General features: G+C 30.5%; 1 protein-coding gene across 1 annotated transcript in view; it reads left to right on the top strand.

Moving 5' to 3' along the window:
* LOC114348999 (uncharacterized) overlaps positions 1 to 21,487 on the top strand; it is a 120,295-nt gene extending 98,808 nt beyond the window's left edge. The window contains exon 4 of the mRNA XM_028299440.2: positions 15,576 to 21,487. Within this exon, the coding sequence (XP_028155241.2) occupies positions 15,576 to 16,167 (592 nt within the window). The 3' untranslated portion in view covers positions 16,168 to 21,487. The remainder of the gene's footprint in view (positions 1 to 15,575) is intronic.
* The last annotated feature ends 2,252 nt before the right edge of the window (positions 21,488 to 23,739 follow it).

Here is a 23,739-nt window from a genome sequence, read left to right as displayed (position 1 = left end):
TTTCCCCAAAAAGTGCTTAATTTTTTGGATATTCCACGTCGAAATATTCTATTTGAAATTTGGTGAATATGAATCTATTTTTCATTGGCTATAACTCTGGTTCTACGAGATCCAGAGACCTAACGCGTACACCATTTCTTTTACTTTTTTATAAGCTATATTTTTGCTAAGAACGTTTTCTTCGACAAAATACTTACTTTTTGAGTTATTTGCGAAAAACCGTCTAAAAATGTGGTTATTTTGTTGAAAAATGAACATATTCACTCGTAAATAACTCGAAAAGTATTGACGTAAGGAAGTGTTGACTTGGCGAAAAAGCTCTATAGAACAAAAGTTACTTAAAATTAGTCAGTTTACCCATTTCCGGACTTATTTTGGACATAGGGTAAAGGATCCGAATATGAGACCCTTTTTTTAAAACTCTTGGTAATCGTACAGTTTATGGATTCAAGAAGTCTTAAATTCAATACATGTCAGATAATTATGCTATTATATTGCAACAGGTTCAAAATTAATTTTAAACTAACATTTTTTTAACAATAAATTAATTTATTCAAAATGTCAAAATTCCCAATTTAAAAAAAGGTGTCTTAATATGAGACCATGTGGTATCCTACTATGAGACACCACGTTATACATGTTAATAAGGTGATACAAATTATTTTAACACATTGTTCTGGATATAAACTGTATTACATGCTGTAGACATGATTCTATTGTTCTGAAGCTGTTTGTTTGTGGTATATTATGCAATTTACTATTTTATTGGAAAATAAGCCACAATTTAAGTTAAAAATAGAAATTGGAAGTATAAACGTCAATAAATTTGCTTTTTAACTTAAATTGTGGCTTATTTCCCAATAAAAAAGTAAAAATACATGATGCTATACTCAAAACATTACAGTACCCTATCTCATATTAGGCACACTTGAGGGTCTCATATTAGGAGCAACTACGTGTGAACTTTTTAGTCCATATTTTAAGTTTAGGATTGGTTTTTACGCCACTATAATTGCGTGTTTCTGTAACCAATTTAAGTAGCTATCAACTAATTACTAAGGTGATTTTTTCTCTCTCACCTTAAAAATAAAAATTCAGTTTGAGCTACACCGATTAAAAAACTTTTGACTCGCAAAAAACTTAAAAACTTCACTGACTGGTAATACTAAATCACAGACCCTCGATTTGTTCACAGCCTACTAGAAACACTACCATAGCTAAGTTTTTACCCCAGTCACCAGGCTGCAGCACTTACAAGACTCTAGAGACCGGGGTCTCATATAAGGAACGGGTCTCATAATAGGATCCTTAACCCTATATTTTTTCACCCCCAAAAGGGGGTGAAAGTCACCCCCAGGGCAAAAGCACACATCTGATTCTAATATAACAACACTACTTCAAGGAGACACGGGTCTAACTAATACAACGAAAAATTTTAGGGAAAATGCCACAGTGATTCCAATATTTCTTTAAAAATTTGTTGTGGAACCATTTATTTTCTCTAAAATGTACCTACCTTAAAGTATGTGTTTCTCTAAACTGTACGACTAGAAAATTACACTCCTCTCAAATCTTGAATTAGCCCAATAAATGACCGTTTTGGAGTGTAATTTCCAGGGGCAACTTCGAATTGCATGAAAATTTGGATTTAGGTTCTACTTACCCTCCACTTCAAAGTTGAATTTGTGCCGTTGGTTGCCTTTACTTGGGGGGTGACATTTACCCCTTCTCGGGGGGTGAAAAACGCGTGTTTAAAATAAGGCCGGAAATGGATAAATTGACTTATTTTAAGCACCTTTTGGTCTATAAAGTTTTTTACGTAAGTCAATACTTTCTGAGTTATTCGCGATTTAAAATGTTGATTTTTCGACAAAAAAACTACGTTTTCAGACCGTTTTTCCCAAATAAATCAAGAAGTAAATATTTTATCGAAAAAAATATATTTAGTAAAAGTGTAGCCTATAAAAAAACGAAAAAAATGGTGTACCAGTAAAATCTACAAATTGACTAGAAGCAAAGTTGTAGCTCATGAAAAATACGTTCTTATTCGTCTAATTCCAAATCGAATAATTCAAGGCGAAATCACCGAAGAAAGAAGCGTTTTTCGGGAAAACCTTATTAACATTTTTAAAGTATGGAAAAAATCTTATTATTTGTATTTTACAAAATTTTACAGCATCAAAAATAAACGAGTTACACTGAAAAAAAAAGTTGGCCCCTTTTTTTGGTAAAAAATCGTGAAAACCTCCCTCTATTTAGCACCCTAAATGAAATTAATCGTTTGGATTTACCATCTACTTTAAATGTATGTGTTTTTTTTATATGATCTGTAAGTTTGATTGGTTTGAAGTGCTTATTTTTGAAAACATTTGGTTGTATAGTAAAAAAAATTTATCTAAAAATTTTTGAAAAATTTCGTTTTTTCAAAATAACTTAAAAAGTATTAGTGATAAGAAAAATCTTAAAAAGTAAAAAAATGTAGGTTTTGCTATTATAAATATGCTAGTTTCATTTTGTTTTTCCGTAAGACAAAAATTGGTTAAGATATGGCTGTTCAAAATTTTCATACACTCGTGATTAGTGACCCATTCAAGCTTTCCCAATTATAACCATTTCAAAAATAAACACTTTAAACCGGTGAGACTGACAGATCATATAAAAAATAGAGAGGTAAGTAAATTGTTTGTAAAGCGGTAGCGATTAATTTCATTTGGGGAGCTAAACACGGCGAGATTTTCATGATTTTTTACAGAAAAAAAGAGGGTCATCTTTATTTTGAGCGTAACTCGCTTATTTTTAGTGCTAAAACTGTTGTTAACAATTAAACCAAAGCTTTTTATAAACACTTTAAAAAAGTTTAAATGGGTTTTTTCTGAAAAGTGCTTAATTTTTCGGTGATTTCACCTTGAAATATTCGATTTGGAATTAGACGAATAAGAACGTATTTTTCATGAGCTACAACTTTGTTCTTAGTTGATTGATAGACTTTACTGATACACCATTTTTTTGGGTTTTTTATAAGCTACACTTTTGCTAAGAATGTTTTTCGATAAAATATTTACTTTTTGAGTTATTTGCGAAAAATCGTCTGAAAACGTAGTTTTTTTGTCGAAAAATCAACATTTCAATGGCAAATAACTCGAAAAGTATTGACTTAGTAAAAAACCCTATAGAACAAAAGTTGCTTAAAATCAGTCAATTTATCCATTTCCAGTCCTATCTTGAACGTATGCCTTTTCACCCCCGAGAAGGGGTGACTGTCACCCCCCAAGTAAAAGCAACCAACGGCACAATTTCAACTTTGAAGTGGAGGATAAGTAGAACGTAAATCCAAATTTTCATGCAATTCGGAGTTGCCCCTGAAAATTACACGGTATCGCCGAACTTCCCGTTCATTTACTGGGCTAAATGTAAGAACACTAACATTAGCAGAAATAGGAAGCGATAATAGAGAGATTTTGCACCTCTTATTTTGCAATTCCGTTATGGTTATCGTTATACTACGTCTGCGCAGTAGCGAATATATGATCCGTTATCATTATTAAACATAAGGGATTCCGTAATTTACGGAGGTTTATGTAGTGCTTATCGTTATCGTTATAGTAATGGTTAAATTGCTTTGTTGCAAGAATGTAAAAAAATCAGTAAAATTACATTTACATAGATTCTAATTTTGATTACCTATAAATTAAAATATCAAAAACTGTTCAAGTATATGCTTAAAATTACAATAACGTTGTGAAGTGAGGTTATGTTTAAATAACGATAACGATGACAGGAAAAACCCACTTGACAGCCTGCAAAAACGCTGCTTTTTAACGTTGCCATAATAGTCCAGGGCGCATCTGTTTTGAGATAGACGTTGAGAGGTGACTTTAATTTTTTTGCAGAAATTGCTTGAAAATAACTCAAATAATAATATTTGAGTTATCCTCCCACTCAAAATGGTCCGGAACATTGTTTAAATAATCAAAATGTCAAAATATGAAGGAAAAATTTGATTTTTTATTGGTTTTTTGATTATAACTTTAAAACTGTTCATTTATGAAAAAAGTTATATCGACATAAAAGTTGCGTAATTAAATTTCCTATAATACAAAATTAATTACAAATTTAAAAAATAGTCACCCTTGTTGCAAAATAGCAATAATTGCGAAAAAAACCATACAAAAACAAGTATTCGTATTTTACGTTCTTCAACCATTTACGCTACACTTAGGACCTTCATATTTTACCAAGAAAAACTTTATGATATAGTAAACCAACGCTGTAAATTTCATTACGATCGGTTTAATACATTTTGCAAAATAAATTTTGCAATCCAGCTTTCGCAAAAAAAATTCATTTTTTTTAAATGTTGCAGGACTGAAAATAAAGCAGATAGCAAGTTGAATTTTTTTTCTTATAGAAGTGTACTGTACCTTTCATTTGCAATTTGCAAGATTAAAATCGATTAATTACCACGGCGTCAGGAAATTTTTTAAATAAACATTAATTTTTGGTGCTACGCGCAGGACAGCGGTGTTCGATTCACACAAGTTGATTTCCACCAAAATTTCTTCCAATCTATATCTAATATATTATTTTCTTACTCTATATTTTGTTGAATTTTAATATTTTAATTCCACAAAAATCAAATTAATTTTATTATTGTTTGTGAAATATTGTTTAAACAATTGCATATGTTTAAAAATAATAAACTTTTATTCTCTAAGTTAAAATATATGAACAAAGAAAGTTTTTGCTAAAAAAAGTGTTATTTTAAAAGATAGAGTATGTGTTTTTATTTTACAATAAACAAATTTATTTATTTATATCGAAATGTAATAAAAATTAAAATGTATCCATCATTATCAAAGGTCATTGGATTGCCCAATCAGAGCAAACTATCCGCTGTCCTGCGCGTAGCACCAATACTTAATGTTTATTTAAAAAAATTCCTGACGCCGTGGTGGTTAATCGATTTTAATTTTGCAAATTGTATATGAAAGTTACAATACATTTCTACGCGAAAAAAAAATTTCAACTTGCTATCTGCTTTATTTTTAGTCCTGTAACATTTTGAAAAAATGATTTTTTTTGCGAAAGCTGGATTGCAAAATTTATTTTGCAAAATATATAGAACCGATCTTAAAGAAATTTACAGTATTGTTTTACTGTATCATAAAGTTTTTCTGGGTGAAATATGTAGGTCCTAAGTGTAGCATAAATGGTTGAAAAACGTAAAATGCGAATACTTGTTTTTGTATGGTTTTTTAAGAATTATTGTTATTTTGCAACAAGGGTGACTATTTTTTAAATTTCTAACCAATTCTTTATTGTAAAAAATTTAATTACGCAACTTTTATGTCAGTACAACTTTTCTTGAAAATGAATACTTTTAAAGTTATAATCAAAAAATCAAGAAAAAAATCGAATTTTTCCTTCATTTTTTGACATTTTAATTATTTAAACAATGTTCCGGACCTTTTTGACAAGGAGGATAACTCAAATATTATTATTTGAGTTATTTTCAAGCAATTTTTGCAAAAAAATTTGAGTCACCTCTCAACGTCCAAATGTACTAATATTTTTACTGATGCGCCCTAGTCTATAATCGTTATGCTTAATAAAGTTAACCATAGCGGAGCCAAAATCAGCGGTTATTTTAAGAGGTGCAAAATCTCTCTGTTAAATTGGTATTGTGCAAAATCCGAATGAAAATACATAGGTATTTGATAACAAAACACCAGAATACACCACAAAAAAGAAGTCGAAAGCTTATACATTATGATTCCACAAGATAGCTATTCCAAAAAAGAGTGACAGAAAAAATCTGAAACATATATCAAAGAAAGTGATGGAGTCAAAGAATGCTGGGCAAAAATTAATTCTAATAACTCAGCCCCAGCCAAGGAATTTCTTGGTGAAAAAAACATAAATTAAAATAAACCGTTTCCAATGCGAAGAACTACGGAACTACTTTGTACAGAAGAGAAGGAAAAATGTAAGGCAAAGAAAAAAGATTTCCTGAAATACATGTCAACCATTTGCAGATGATATATGCCTTTTAACATAAAAAAAAAAACAACACATGCAACGCAAAACTGAAAAAGTAGCAGAGGCAGGGAAGAAGGTCGGACTTAACATAAACGTCAGAAAAACTAAGATAATGAAAATATATACACCAAGAGAAATGGGAATATCACTGGGAGGCACGGAATTAGAAACGGTAAAGAAATTTACCTACTTGGGCAGTATTTTGAACAACAAAGGAGAGACGGAGGAGGACGTAAAACGGAAAATAGGAATACCTCAAAACACATTCGATATGCTAAGGAAAATGGATGACAAGTAAAACAAATAAGGCCAAATTGCTTATTGGTATCTGATAAAATAAGGTTCAAACTTGAATTTAGGCACTTCGTAGTTTCAAAAATAATTTTTTTATTTGTGTTTTTGAACTTAGAAAATCATTATTTTTCGATTTTTTTCAGTTTTAAATTGTTTATTACTCGGAAACAATTAACTTTATAAGAAAATTACAGAGGACCTTTTTTGTTCCCAATGATCCAAAGAACCTAAAATATGGTCTACCCGGGCCGAAAAAATTGATTTTCATAATTTGTTTAAAAATGTTTTTTGTTTAATAAGTGTAGCAATAACTCCGAAATTATGGCATTTAGGTATAGGAAATATAACATGAAAAATAATTTTTAAGTATTTCTTAAGGACTTCAAAACGCAAAAAAATATGCAGGGTAGGTATTCTATTTGAAATAAGAAAGTTCATTAGATTTCCAGAAAAACGGAAGATTTGACAACAATGTAATTACCACTATAATATCGGCCACATTAAAAGACCCATATTCACCAAAATCTATATTAATCGTTTCAGCGGTTTCCGAGAAATTACCGTGTTGCCAGACTTTTTCGCAACCCTGTATAGAAGTGTGTACTAGTCATACAGTATTTTTCTATTCATGCAGTCTTTTTCTATCTATGAATTACTTATTCTCAAACAAAAGTATCAGTCGTAGCAGAAATAAATGAATTAGAAAAGTATTAAAGTATTAGCTAAATTATTGACCAGCTCGTTAAGGTGATACAGTAGCGATCAACAGGTAGCCAAAAAGCGTTCCAAGATTGCGGCTGTAATTTTGAATATTTTTTCGAGATATTTGGCACACGTATTCGTAATATAATAAAGAATGACGGTGATTCAATAAAATTGTGTTTTTACTAGGAAAGTTTTGGGGTAGTTCTGATTTCTTTCATTATATATGGATTTTGGGCTGCTGAATCCGAATATGAGGTTTGCGGACAAAATTTCTTGCCGGAACATTGAAAAAACGAAAAATTTCAGCTTTTTTCCGCTTTTTTGCTCAAATCTCGAAAACTATTCACTTTTAGTAAATGGTCTGTTAACAGAAATTAAAGTACTTAAAATTATCTACAAATGTCATTATTTACTTTTTTTTCAGATGAACCGTTCGGTCTAAAGTACAAGTTGAAAATTGCCAATTTTTAACGGTCTCGGCAAAACCCACTTTTTACATTCCAAAACTTTATTTTTTATTAGAATGCTGTCATTTGATAAATTTCTCCTAGTTTTCTGTACAAATAATAAATGTTAGTTCATAGGTATGGTATGTCTCTTGTGACAGTTTCCATGAGTCCATTCCGTCCTAAGAGGCCGGGAATGTCTCTGCTTTTTCCTTAGAGCCACTAATCTCCCTGACTTCCATAAACCTCAGGCGCGGGTTTCTTTTTTATCCGAGGAATGGATTGCTTAGGAGCTACTGCATGTTTTGGTGCAATACAAGAAATGCCACATATGACGTGAAAAGTGTGGTATTCGTCGATTGTATGTACGTTCAAATCAGCGTTATCGTACACCTGCTGTGTAAAGCACGGCAGGTCAATTTTCTGCGGATCGCCTGCAAATGCTGACACTTCCAGGCGAATAGCTTCTGTATAGGATGAACAAAACTCCAAAGAGGAAACTACATCAACCTATTTTCTTAAGCCGTACTTTTTGTAGAGAAAACGGCCAACCCTGCAAGGAATGGTGAGACCAACTCTCTGGGCCTTACTGCCGCTACAAGACTTTGAGCAAGCGCGTTGCTTATCTGGAAGTGTCAGCAATCGCAGGCGATCCGCAGAAAATTGACTAACCGTGCTTTACACAGATGAAATAGAGAATGTGGAAAAATCCCCTTACGAACAATTCACACATCCACCATTTCGGGCTGGGAAAAATTTTTCGAATAGAATCAAAGATCCAAACACCAGTTCTTAGAAATGTGTTTCGCCCTCTTCAACCTCTCTGGGCTCATCGGTAAAGATGGGAGGTTGAATATCTTTAGACACATTCCAATCAAAAAACAACATTCGAAACCTAGACATAGAAGGTGCGTAAATCTACGGCAAATCCGACAATGACAGTCTCAAGTTTTAATTCCCTAATTACTTAAAGTAAGTAAAATATATGTTTAAAAACATAAGATGTAGATCTTTGAAACACACTCAGTGATCAAAAGATCCAAGGCTAATGGTTTAACGACCACTCGTACGAAATCAAACAGATGAAATAGAGAATGTGGAAAAATCCCCTTACGAACAATTCACACATCCACCATTTCGGGCTGGGAAAAATTTTTCGAATAGAATCAAAGATCCAAACACCAGTTCTTAGAAATGTGTTTCGCCCTCTTCAACCTCTCTGGGCTCATCGGTAAAGATGGGAGGTTGAACATCTTTAGACACATTCCAATCAAAAAACAACATTCGAAACCTAGACATAGAAGGTGCGTAAATCTACGGCAAATCCGACAATGACAGTCTCAAGTTTTAATTCCCTAATTACTTAAAGTAAGTAAAATATATGTTTAAAAACATAAGATGTAGATCTTTGAAACACACTCAGTGATCAAAAGATCCAAGGCTAATGGTTTAACGACCACTCGTACGAAATCAAACAGATGAAATAGAGAATGTGGAAAAATCCCCTTACGAACAATTCACACATCCACCATTTCGGGCTGGGAAAATTTTTTCGAATAGAATCAAAGATCCAAACACCAGTTCTTAGAAATGTGTTTCGCCCTCTTCAACCTCTCTGGGCTCATCGGTAAAGATGGGAGGTTGAATATCTTTAGACACATTCCAATCAAAAAACAACATTCGAAACCTAGACATAGAAGGTGCGTAAATCTACGGCAAATCCGACAATGACAGTCTCAAGTTTTAATTCCCTAATTACTTAAAGTAAGTAAAATATATGTTTAAAAACATAAGATGTAGATCTTTGAAACACACTCAGTGATCAAAAGATCCAAGGCTAATGGTTTAACGCGTACGAAATCAAACAGATGAAATAGAGAATGTGGAAAAATCCCCTTACGAACAATTCACACATCCACCATTTCGGGCTGGGAAAAATATATATATATATATATATATATATATATATATATATACGTTGCATATAAATAAACAAATTAAATGACCAAAACATGTTTTTTAATGAGTTTTTTTAACCAACTTAAACGTTTTCTGTTCAAAAGTACTCATTAGAGAGCAAAACCAACTTGAAAAAATGTAACTAACTTAAAAAAATAATGTAATGTAAATTAACATTAAAAGTTTTCTTTTATGTGGTACTCCTCAAAACATGACACTACGCAAAGCCCGACTCCGCATCTTGCACACATGTATCTCGATTTGCTTCTTTTTTTTCTGGTCTTTTCTGTGGCTCCAAACGCTTCACATTCTAGCAGCTACCTATAAGCGTTGCCACCAGTGCTACAATATAGCATATATCTAAAATATCTGAACAAATATATACGGCAATGGGTCCGCATGACCTGTCTTAGGTGCCAATATGTTGAGACTTTGGGAACAATAATCTAACATTTTCGGACATATTTCTACGGCATTGGGACACCAATGAGTCTAAATTTTTAAAAGCAACGCATATTTTCGGCTTTGGTAAATTGAGACCATAACACATTGAAAGTATATAAACGGCGGCTAGCAATACAGACCAACTTTTTCAAAAACATATATTATTATATATGCAGAGTTGGGACAGAAAGGGTTAACGTACATACAATCGACGGATACCACACGTTTTACGTCATGGGTGGCATTTCTTGTATTGCACCAAAACATGCAATAGCTCCTAACCAATCTATTCCTCGGCTAAAAACTAAACTCGCACCTGAGGTTTGTGGAAGTCAGAGAGCTGTTCAACTAATACATTTTGAAAGGACAAAACTTCAAGGTTTATCAGAAATCAAGATCCGAAATGAATGTTCACACCAACTGAAACTGTGACTCCATCTGTGCCTGATCTTCTGTGGCTCTAAGGGAAAAGCAGAGACATTCTCGGTATTTTAGGATGGAATGGATTCATGGAAGCTGTGAGAAGAGACATACCATATTCATATTATGAACTAACATTTATTATTTGTACAGAAAACTATGAGAAATTTATCAAATGACAGCATTCTAATAAAAACTAAAGTTTTGGAATGTAAAAAGTGGGTTTTGCCGAGACCGTAAAAAATTGGCAATTTTCAACTTGCACTTTAGACCGAACGGTTCGTCTGAAAAAAAAGAATGTGTGTGTACTTTGTACGCACGTAAGAAGTTATACTTCTATTATATGATTTCTTAAAAATAGATATACTTTTTAACAGTTTGTTATAATTTTTTTAAACACCAAACTAATTTTGTGCTTACCGCTTTCAAAAAAATTAAAAAAAAAGTATAGGATTGCTCCGGATTCGAACTCAAGACCTCTCGATCTCTGGCCGAATAGTATACCAAATACGCTACGAGGACTGTGTCTGTATCGGTTCGGACGTACCTAATGACAATTCACGCTAACAAACAGACAAGGTGAAGTATAATAAATATACAATAAAATGTTTTAATAATACTCATCTTACTCCTGAGGAAGACAAATCCAAAGACACAAAGATTATAATAAATGTATTTATTAAAAACACTAATATATTATTTTCACACCTTTTCTGGCACTGATATATTTATACATAACTTGAAAGATTTAGCAACTAAACGCCATACTGTATGTGTGCGCATGCGCGCAGTATTATGAAATTTTACTCTCAATCGCGCCTAAAGCAGTATAACTTCAAAAAAAGTAAATAGTGATATTTGTAGATAATTTTAAGTACTTTAATTTCTGTTAACAGACCATTTGCTCAAAGTTAATAGTTTTCGAGATTTGAGCAAAAAAGCGGAAAAAAGGTGAAATTTTGTCCGCAAACCTCATATTCGGATTCAGCAGCCCAAAATCCATATATAATGAAAGAAATCAGAACTACCCCAAAACTTTCCCACTAGGGAGCTCGTAGAGTACAAATTCACTGAATCACGGTACAGAGCCCAATTTGAAAAATATATTAATATGTGGAAATTACTCTGTAATTAAATACAATATTAAAAAAACGAGCCTGTACCGCCATTAAGAAGAACAAAAAAATACACTTTCTTCAAATAAACTTTTTATCCGATGCATAGATTTTGTGTCATTTTGGAACTACTAATAAAATAAAAAATTTTAGTAGTTCCAAAATGACACAAAATCTAAGCATCGGATAAAAGAAATTTATTTGAAGAAAGTGTATTTTTTGTTCTTCTTAATGGCGGTACAGGCTTGTTTTTTTAATATTTTATTTAATTACAGAGTAATTTCCACATATTAATATATTTTTTAAATTGGGCTCTGTACCGCCATTCTTTATTATATTACGAATACGTGTGCCAAATATCTCGAAAAAATATTCAAAATTACAGCCGCAATCTTGGAACGCGTTTTCGCTACCTGTTGACCGCTAAGGAAAGCTCGGCTCGGCTAGAAAAAAACTGATTCGGCTCGAAGCTGGGCTCGCAAGAAACAAACCGGCTTGAGCTAGAACCTTGGCTCGTCAAACGAGTCGAGACTCGAGCTTGTGACCATCCCTAATTCAGAGTTATGATGCCAGAAGAAGAAGAAGAATTAAATTTAATCATCTAATCAATTATCTGCCTATCTAAATTCATTATTAATCGAATCTAATGTAATATCAGTATAAATTGTGTTTTCTTTTAATTTTACGATCCAATAAACACGGTTTCGAATACATCACATAAAAAGAATTAGTATCTATTCGGTATAAAAATTAATCAACTTTTATACCTATTTATCAAAATTCAAATCAAATTAATGATCCCGGATTCTTTTAGAGTGTATTACAATTTGACGTTATCACGAAACTTAACAGTTAGTTTGCAGTATTTTTATAACTTCGTTACAAATGAGTGATTAAATATAAAATTTCTCCTGTCACGTGTACGTTATCTAGAAGAGTAAGTGAAATTTATCAAAGTTATTAAATATACCCTCAAGTATATTGCCTACGGTCATTAATTGCATTAGTTCATGGTATTTTTACTTTCTAGTAAAATTAAGCATGTACAACGTAAGAAAAAAATGTGTTAAATGATTTACTTCGATTTAATTACAAAATTATTAAATTATGCAACTGCAGGAGGGCAACCCTTGTTTGGGGGGTGCCAAAACGATGCTTGGAGATTTTTTTCTGCTGGTGTTATACAAGATACGAAAATTACTACAGTAAATGAGAGCAAAATACGATGTCATCTCCGATTTTTATACGCATCGATTTTGATGAAATTTTGGGAATAAGCTCTGCTTACCTCATAATTCGAAGTCTACCCGATGCCGATAGGCACTTATTATTTTTTAGGTGAAAACTAATCCTTACGGACAAAATTGAATAAAACTAGTTATAACGTAAATGAAAAAACGTTTTAGATTTTAATAGCGTTAAATAAAGGTCTTTTTATACTTTAATACGTTGTTGGTTGGCAGAATAATTTAACTCTTATAAACCACCCCTTTGATAATAAAATGTGTAAACAAAGTGAATTATAGATATTTTTAATTAATTTAATATCTAATTTAAATCAATGGGTCAACGATATTTTTCGTTTTTTCATTTTTCACTACTTAAAAACAACCCCTACCTTTATAGAACAAAAACATACATTTGAACATTATTTTTTTTATTTATCTCTTTATTTACATGACATCGATACTTTTTGTCATTTACAACAAAAAATATCCTTTTGTAATCTTACATCCCTTAAAACTACTTCTCATGATGGAAAATATAAAAGTAAAAAAATATCTTTGTAGAAAAAAAATAATAAAATTTATACAAAAGATGTATAGATAAATAAGCAACAAAATTTTAGATAGTTAAAGAAAAATAGTCATGTCACTAAACTTATTCTAATCTGCATTACTGTCACAGAAAAAGAGTTAAGTAACTTTTTGCTAACATCCTTAATCTCTGCCTTTAACAACTTATAAGGCAAGGAGACGACGAATAAAGAAGACGAAAGGGACTCTAAAATATACAGTCACATTACGTCTGTCCGAATAGGAAAAAATTCGAACGAAAGTTGATTTCGTGTACTCAAACTAAGTTGTTTTAAATTTTTCAAAATCTTTAGGTTTTAAAAAGTAAGGGATACAGGGCGCAAGGAAGGTGATACTCGCGTTATTGACCTATCTCAAAGTAGTGAAATTTCTTATGCTACTGTAATGAAAAAATCAAAATTTTTGTCAAAAATCCTACATTTTTGTATTGAATTATTTTTTTCGTATCTCTTATCATTTTGGAGATCATAATAGTTACTTATTGTAAAAGGAAAACGATGTATTTAAATTCTGGTGGATGCGGTTTAAATATACTGCTAATTTTTTCTGAACATATATGAGTGATCAATATTTTTTGCATCGTTTCTCGCTTAGTTCTAATGCAGTCGATATTTAGCTGTGCTCATTTTAAAGACCTTTCCCTAAAGCTGTGCACTACAAAAAGTATTCCCAGCATTATATCCGTAAACTCGATAATTTTTCTATTATTTCAAGGGAAATACACCGATTCGAGTATTCACAAACTAAAAAGTATTCTTTTATCTACCATATCTCGCTTTTGTTTTACAACTATGCATTTCTTAGACTGTTATGCTTTTTATGCGTGGATGCATAGTTTTTAAGTTATTCGCAAAAAATTTTCTGAAAAGGTATATTTCAATGAAAATGACAAATTTTCAATCACGAATAACTCAAAAAGTATTGAGTTTTCAAAAAAATATATACAGCATTTTTTATAGAAGCAGGTCATCTAACGACTTCCAGGATTATTTTGACCAAAAAATTTCTACCCCCGAGAAGGGGTGGAAACCACCTCCAAGATAAACAATTCCTATTGATACAATTCCTGTTAACCAGCGCGTACTAATATAATTTATTTTGTAAATATACAGTAAGGACGTTTGAGTTGGAATAAATTCATTTTCTCGAGAATGGGCGACTCTGGTGATAAATCCCGAATCAGGTCGATTTTTATTTTTAAATTAGGTATAATTTTTTGACATATATAGTGACTTCATCCATCTGGGCGAGATGACGTAATCGATGATTTTTTTAAATAAAAATAGGGGTCGTATCATAGCTCATTCGAAATGTTATTTAATTCTCTATTCGCTAACATAAACATTAACATAATTGCAGGGTGCCCAAAAAAACTTTTTTTTTATTAAATTAATTGCGAAAAAAAGAAGAATGTATGTAATTTGTTTAATGCAAAATACATTTTACTGCTGTCAGAAAACAGGAAAATATGGTAATTTGAAAAATAAACATTGATTTTCGCTTAAATTAAATGTTGAAACTGCTAAGAGCCAGGTGGGAGGCAGCTTTAAAATTGAATTTAAGCGAAAAACCATATTCATTTATCAGATAAACATTTTTTCCCGTTTTTAGACAACAATAAAATGTATTTCGAATTAAATAAATTATATATTTACATTCTTCTTTTTGTCCCAATTAATATAATTAAAAAAATTTTGGGCACCCTGTATAAATAATTATGTTATTGTTTATATTAATAAATATAGCATTGAATAACCTTTCGAATGAGGTATCACACAGCCCCTATTCTCATTTAAAAAAAATATCGATTACGTCATCACGCCCAGATGGATGATGTCACTAGTATGATATATATGCCAAAAAATTATAATTTAAAAATACAAATCGACCTGTTTCGGGATTTATCTTCAGAGTCGCCCATTCTCGATAAAATGAATTTATTCCAACTCAAACGTCCTCACTGTATATTATTTCAAAAAAGAAACAACTTTGCACTTATATTGCTTTGTTTTTGATTAATTTTCTTCAAGTTTCTTTGAAATTGTTTATAGGTATTTTGTCAGCAGTTAGGAGCGTAGACGAATAATTTGTAAAATAAGAGATTTTTATATAAAGTTTAGTTTTTTCAGTTCATATCAATTTAGTCTACGTGTATTAATACATAGTTGTTTTATTCTGTTTATTGTACAGTTAAAAGAACATTAGCTAGAGTTCATTCAATTAACATAAAATTATATTTTGTAAATACTCTGTATAGTAGTCTTATTAAATTGCGATTTCATATTCAAATGAATTATCTCATATTATTTTTTTAATGAAAGACATTACTTTTTCAGGTTCCAGTATTCTCCAGTCACATCTCACACCCAAACTCTTCAACATTATGTCCCCCAAACTCAAGCAGTACAAGTGACTCAGCCAATACAGTCCTATCCAATATTACCAGCTCCAGCGCAATATCAAACTAAAATGGTTCAACTGCCTACAAGCCAAACTACACATATGTCACCAGTACAAACTGCAGAGGCATACAGCCAACAAGTCCCACTGCAGTTGTCACAGATAGCTCAGATGACTCAACTATCTGCCCAGCAGTATTACCCACAAAGCCAGTACGTACAAGCACAGGTACAAGGACAGATGCAAACACAGGCGCAAGCACAGTTGCAAGTAGAGCCGAAAGAGAACCAAGTCGAATATCCTTCATCTATTCCGCCAATTATAACTGGTTTTGAAAACTTTACCCCTGAACAGCAAGAGAAAATCAAGGCTCAACTTTCAGCTCACTTTGGGGCACCACTCAAACCTTTAAATATTGGTAGAAAAGATAATAAGTATCAACTTAACACTGACGAGTTTATACCCAGTCCCCAGGTCAAAACTGAAAGATCCTCAAACGTTATGAGTATTTCTAAAGATGTCAAGTAACGTTGGAACTCGCTTATAATTTCTTCTAAAATGGTACAAATAGTCACATTAACATCTATTTTCATCTAAAATGAGTTATGTATCAATTTTCTACACCAAAGTTAGTTATAACATTACAATAAACTTACAGCTACTTCGAATTATCAAGAAGCACGCTGTTTAAATACCTCGAATGATTTCTTAGTGCGTTTTGAAAGAAGACTAGCCGCTAAGTGGGTCTCGGTAGGTTGCATATAGTGCCGCAACGTCTGAAAATCGGAAAAGCGTGCCGAATTACTTAACGACTACTCTTAACACGTTGGGTGCCGTAAGACACGAATGTTGTGTCTCATGTTGTTTCCAATTACAGCCGCGTGACACACCGTAGTTGTCTGGTTATCATAGAAACGGAAGCCTCGTGGCTTAGGGGACCATCTTTTTTAACATTACGGCAGCCAACGTGTTTTAAAGAGAGTTATAGTCCTTGGGCTCACCATTTGCAAAAAAATTATTACCTTCCTCATGAGATTTTTATTCAGCTATTCATGTCGAGTCGGTCAACTTTACTACTTCGGAAAATTTTCGGGAAGGGGGAGTTTCGTAAATATAGAGATTTCTAAACTTTCGTGTGTCCGACAACTAGAATACCCTTAAAAATTTGTCGGACAATATTACCAGTAAATTGTAAGTATTTTTATCAATACGCCTTTCCATAGGGGAAGCGGATGCATCATAAAGAGTCATAAAATTTATACCTACCCTCACAGCTGATTTTTGCAAGGTTGTTTGATAAAAATATTTACAATTAACTGGTAATATTTTCAGACAAATTTTTAAGAGTAGGTACTCCAGTTGTCGGACGCACCAAAGTTTAGAAACCTCTATAGTTACGAAGTACACCCCTCCCGAAAATTTTCCGAAATAGAAAATTTGTCCGAATCGACATAAATAACTGAATAAAAAAATGAAATGAGTGCCGACACTGGTTCAGATCGGTCTTCCTGCAAAGCCTCTTTGATAACGGGTAAACCTAGAAACACGGTGTCAGGGGATGGCAAGAGGCCCGATTTGAATCAAAACGAAACCGTTTATTATGCACTACGTATATTGTTAGTTTTTTCGTTTAGTGTTTTATTATGTTTCTAAATAATATATTAGCCTTTTACTATGCTTTTTACTTTCTATTATCGTTCTACTTTCTTTTTTCTCAGCAGCTTTTTTGCCGTTCTCTCTTATTTTACTGTTTTATCATTCTTCTTCATAATGCTTTACCTATTATGTTTCTAAATAATATATTGGCCTTTTACTACGCCTTTTTACTTTTTATTATCTTTCTGCTTTCTTTTTTCTCAACAGCTTTTTTGCCGTTTTCTCTTATTTTACTGTTTTATCATTCTTCTTCATAATGTTTTACCTATTAATAAGTATTTTTTCTATCCCATATGTTATTTAATTAATTATGTGATTGTTATATTATTTGTAATTGAATTATATAAAATTATATTAATTCATAATATATTTAATTAATTGGTATTAAAATTGTGCAAAAACAGGATACACTGTATTTTTTCTCAATTCTTTTTCTTTTTTGTTTACTGTTTTATTTAGTATTTAATTAAACTGTACAGGGTTATTCACTATATTTTGACCCCCTGTAAACTGCTTTATTTACAGAATTAAAAAAAAATGTAAAAAACAAATTTATTCGATTTTTAAATTATGATATTTTGACATATATATCGTACTAGTGACGACATCCGTCTGGGCGAGATGACGCAACCGACTATTTTTTTAAATGAAAATAGGGGCCGAGTGCTAGCTCATTTGAAAAGTTATTCAATTACCTATTCAGTAATATAAACATTAACATGATTAATTATACAGGATGTCGAAAAAAATTTTTTAATTAAATTAATTGACACAAAAAGAAGAATGTATGCAATTTATTTAATTCAAAATACATTCTACTGCTGTCAGAAAACAGAAATAAATGTTTATTGAACAAATAAACATTACTTTTCACTTAAATTCAATGTTCAAGCTGCCACCCATCTGCCTCTTGGCAGTTTAAACATTGAATTTAAGCAAAAATTGATGTTTATTTGTGCAATAAACTTTTATTTCTTCTGTTTTCTAACAGCAGTAAAATGTATTCTAAATTAAATAAATTACATACGTTCTTCTTTTTGTGTCAATTAATTTAATTCAAAAAAATTTTTTGGACACCCTGTATAAATAATTATCTTAACGTTTATATTACTGAATAGATAATTGAATTAACTTTCAAATGAGCTAGCACACGACCCCTATTCTCATTTAAAAAAATAGTCGATTACGTCATCACGCCCAGATGGATGACGTCACTAGTATGTTATATATGTCAAAAAATCATATTTTAAAAATCGAATAACTTTTGTATTTTACTTTTTTTCTAATTCTGTAAATAAAGCAGTTTACAGGGTGGTCAAAATATAGTGAATAACCCTGTATATCCTTTTTTAATTGCTTGTCCTTTTTTAATGTCTACTTTCTGTTATTATATTTCTTTATCGTGGTTTAGTATTTTAATATGTCTCTCTTACTGTTTATCTATAATTATTTATTTAAACTGTTCGTTGTTTTTTTATTTTTTTAATTCTTTTACTTTTTTTAGTTCTTTGGTATATTACTGTTTTATTATGTTTTTTTATCTTGTTTTAACTGTTTTCTTCTTTGTTTAGTCTTCTGTTAATTTACCTTTTTATTATGTTTCTTCATATTGTTCTAAACTTTTTCTATGCTTTCTATTAAAATTTAGTTTTTTATTTTATTTTTAGGATGTACATATTGCTTTTTCCTTTTTTTAACTGTTTCTTTATTCTTCCCTGCTTGTCTATCTTTTTATTAGGTTCTATCTATTGGTTTCACCATTTTTTAATATATTACCCAATAACTTAATAAACTGCTTAATATTTGTTCTTTTCCTTTCTTTTGTCTTATAATGCCTTTTTTCTCATACATTCCTTTTTCTTATTTTCCACTGCTATATTTTTATTTTTTATGTTTACCCTCTTTTATATTTTTTACAACTTCTTTTCTTTCTATGTTTCTTTAATAAAATCTTATCTGTTGTTTATTAAATTTTACACTGATTTCTATTTTTCCCAATGTTTTATATATTTTCTGTTCGTTTATTTTTTTTTTAGGTAGGTACTATTAATTTCTCCTTGTTCTTATTTTATTTCTTCAAAAAAGTTTATCTTTTGTGTGCTTTTTTTATAGCTTAGTTAATTAGTTAATTGAACTATAAATTGCTGTCTTCTATTTTTCAAATATTTTTTTTCTCTGTTCATTTTATGTTTCTTTGAATCTTTTTATTTTATTTTCAAATTTTGTAAATTCTTTTTGTACCTTTTTTCTGTCTTTTTTATTGTTTTAATAAACTGTATATTTCTTCTTGCTTTTTACACCTACTTTTCGCACATTTTTCTTCTCTATTAACCTTTTTTCTTAACTGTTTTTTCTTTTTATTTTTGTGTTGGATTAGTACTGTATTAGACTGATATTTATGTACTATTTTAACTTCTTTCTCGGTCTTTTTTATTAACTTTTCTATTATTAGTATACTAATTTTCTTTGTATATTTTATGATTATTCTTTCTTTACTTTTGTACTTCCAATAATGCTTAATTTCATTGCTTTATTTCTTCTTTTTTTACTAATTACATACATACTTATATAGGTTTATCTTATTGCATAGTTTTTACACTTTAATATTGCTGTATATATTATACCCTTTTTTCTTCCTCTATTGCCCCTGTAGTTTATTAAAATCTACTCTTAAGGGGAAAGGCGCAAAATGTCGCTTGCAAAAATTTTCAATGTGTTTTAAATGTATTCATTATTTTCGAATCCTGAGAAAACTAATAAGTATTTTTGAAAAATTTGAACGCAAAATGAAAGATTACGTTATTAAAGAGAGCCGAAAGTCCCTTAGAATAAATAAAAAGTTTCTTTTGAATGAAATATTTTCAATTAAACATCACACTAAATTTTCTCTTTTATTTTCACCCCTGTAACTTATTATAATAAGTATAATAGAAGTTTTCAAGGACTTTCGGCCTTCACTAATAATGTAATCTTTCATTCTGTGTTTAAATTTTTCGAAAATATTTATTAGTTTTCTCAGGATTCGAAAAAAATGAATACATTTAAAACATATTGAACATTTAGACAGGCGACATAGATATTTATATTTTTCATATTTTCTTTGATGTTCTTCAGTTCAATTTTCTTTTTATCGCTTTTCATCGGTTCCATTGTATTTTCTTCCTATATTGTGCTCTTCATTGCCCTCCTTTAGTTTAGAGCACTATTTGTTCATATCTATAAACAACACAAGATACCTTTTGTCTTTTCACACAGTATTGATTTATCATTATTCACTTTTTCCTACTTAGCTTGAAGAAAGATCTCCATTTATATCCACTCTTAAAGTGGTCCAAAATCTTTTGTTGAATATAATAATTGACTACGTTTTAGATGACGTGATTGACTATTTGGCCACTTAGATAGAATTATATGGGAGATCTGGGAATTTAATAAAAATAAAGTGGGAACTAAAAGGGCTATATTTTATGTAATATCATTTAATGTGATAAACTTGAAATATTGTCCATATGATATGTCTTACGTTTGTAGGTACTATGTAAACAATTTTTAATAGGTACCTTTATTTTTTAATTTTAAATACTTTAAGCTGGAATCTGAATATGTGTATATTACTTTCTACAGAAAAATTAGTTACACTTTTTCAAGTAAAAATAATTGTAACCGTGTTGAAAGTATGAAGCATGGAAATAGTTATGGCTAAGACAAACGTTGCACAAAGTAAATGATAAAAATACTACATAATAACATTAGAGCTTAAGGCCCGGTACTTTATGTCTCGATTAACAGCCCGTTAGTTAACGGAGGTTTAGTCGGGACCTCTTTAGGGTCTCTTGCGTTGTAATAAATGCAATTATAGTTATTATTATACTTATTTATAATTATAATAATACTTGTAATTTGTAATTGCATTTATTACAACGCAAGAGACCCTAAAGAGGTCCCGATTAAACCTCCGTTAACTAACGGGCTGTTAATCGAGACATAAAGTACCGGCCCTAAATCTTTTAATCTCAGAATAATTTCCGATGTACAATTTATAAACAATAATAATATTTTTATTATTTTTCTAGAATTACCATTTGATTTGTATATATATGTTATTGTTGAAACTGTTTTAATTTTTATACTAAGTTATTTATTGTTGCTTGTTTCTTGTTATGTAATGTTTAATAAACTATTTTTATACAAACGTAAATTTTATTAATCACTCAAAAAAATTAGGCCTGGATCCCGTGTACTAAAAAAAAAATGATTAACAGCAAGCTAAAAATTTGTTAATAGCTTAACGGTGTCTCGTCGGACAAACTTTGATGTACGGGAACACTGAAACAGGGGAAGTTTTAATTGTGGAATAGGTTAAAAATTTGAAACGTCAGACTACGAAAACGTCCCATGTATTTTGTAGGACAGAACTTCCATTTGATTTGTTACCTTTTCATTAAACTCTCATCCAAAAATCAGACTGGCATTTATCACCAACTGGGCGTTTTAATAAGTCCGACACGTAGAACATGTCAAATGACAGGAAATATAACAGATGATAAATAGTCTAGGCTGATTATCGGAGAATAGGCCATTTTTGGGAAAAGTTATTTACCAGCAATTTTATTGCTGGAATCGAATTATAAGATCCTATATATTAATAATATAGGTATGCAAAGTCCTCAGATAGTGTGCTACTTTTTTTATAAACAAAATGGCGCTCGAAAATCGTGTTTTTTCAATTATTGCTCTAGAACTCCGAAGATTTTAACTTTACAACAAAAACACTCAAATAAAAATTCACCGTGATTAAATTCTGCATAGAGAAGTGTTTTTCCCGATCTGCTCCCACGAAAATTTTCCTCGGAAAATGCGGGTTTTCCCAACAAAATCTTTAATTTTCAAATAAAGTTTTAGATAAGTAATTATTTACCAATAATTAAATAATTTGGTGACTTAAAAGCCTTATTGGTTTAGATTATATTTCCAGAAGCTGGTGAAAATTAAACGAATATTTTAGCAACAATTCAATTGTTAATTAATAATTTACGGTCGCAATAATAACCAAAATAATTATTATACACTGATCAAACTTTGAAATCTTATAAAGATGAGATGCCTATTTAACATTTTGTCGACAAAATATAAATTTTCTATTTTTTTGGATAATCTTTAAATGTTTAAAAAAAATAGTTATAAACAAATTAACGTTTCTCAGAAAGTTTTTATTATATTATAATTTTAAAAAATAGCTAAAATGCGCATTTCAAATATCTTGAAAATGAATGTTTTAAAACTTTTTTGCAACCATTTGCAAAAAAGTTATGAAACAGCAAAGTAAACATACGATTACTACGGTGTTAATAATTTTTTTTTTAATTCTTTCAAAGCGTAGAAGTGAGTTTAAAGTACAAGCTAATTATTTATAAAACAATATCGATTATCAGCTTAATGGTTATATTTTAATTAAAGATTATAAATATATTTTTTTGTAATTTACACGCGCGAAAGTAGAATAATACAGTACCGTAGCTACCCGCTCACATACACAACTCGCGCGAGTTTAAGCGTGTCAGTCGCTTCGAGTGAACATTTTATCTCTCCAACTCTGTATCAAGCCTACTTTCGCGCTAAAAATTACAAAAAAAAGTATTTTTAATCTTTGATTAAAATATAACCATTGCACTAATTTTTGACATTCTTTGTGAGTAATTAGATTGTACCATAGACTCACTTTTAAGCTTTGAAACAATTAAAACAAATTATAAACAATGGAGATATCGTATATTTATTTTGCTGTAGTTTCCTAACTTTTTTGCAAATGGTTGGAAAATTTTTTTAAAGCATTCGTTTTCAAGACCTATGAAATACGCATTTTAAGTATTTTTAAAATTAGAATGTAATAAACAATTTCTAAGAAATGTTAATTTGTTTATAACAATTTTTTTTAAACATTTAAAGATTATGCAAAAAAATGAAAAATTTATATTTTGTCGACAAAATATTAAATAGGCATCACACCTTTATAATCTTTCTAAGTTTGATCAATATCTCATGATTATTTTGGTTGTTATTGCGACTGTAAATTGTTAATTAACAATTGAATTGTTGCTAAAATATTCGTTTCATTTTAACCGGCTTCTGAATTTATAATCTATACCAAGAAAGCTTTTATTTCACCAAGCTATATAATTATTGATAAATAATTACTGGCCCAAAAAATGTATTTGAAAATTCGAGATTTTGTTGGGAAAACCCACATTTTCCGAGGAAAATTTTTATCGGAGCAAATCGGGAAAAACATGCCTCTATGTAGAATTAAATTGGGATGAATTTTTATTTGAGTATTTTTGGTGTAAAGTTAAAATCTTCGGGGTTATAGAGCAATAATTGAAAAAAATACGATTTGTCGGCGTCATTTTGTTTACAAAAAAAGTAGCACACTATCTGTGGACTCTG

Source organism: Diabrotica virgifera, chromosome 3 (genome assembly GCF_917563875.1).
Source record: "Diabrotica virgifera virgifera chromosome 3, PGI_DIABVI_V3a".
Classification (NCBI taxonomy): Eukaryota; Metazoa; Arthropoda; class Insecta; order Coleoptera; family Chrysomelidae; genus Diabrotica; species Diabrotica virgifera.
Note: the sequence above shows the minus strand (reverse complement) of the source record. Positions and strands in the feature narration are given on the sequence as shown.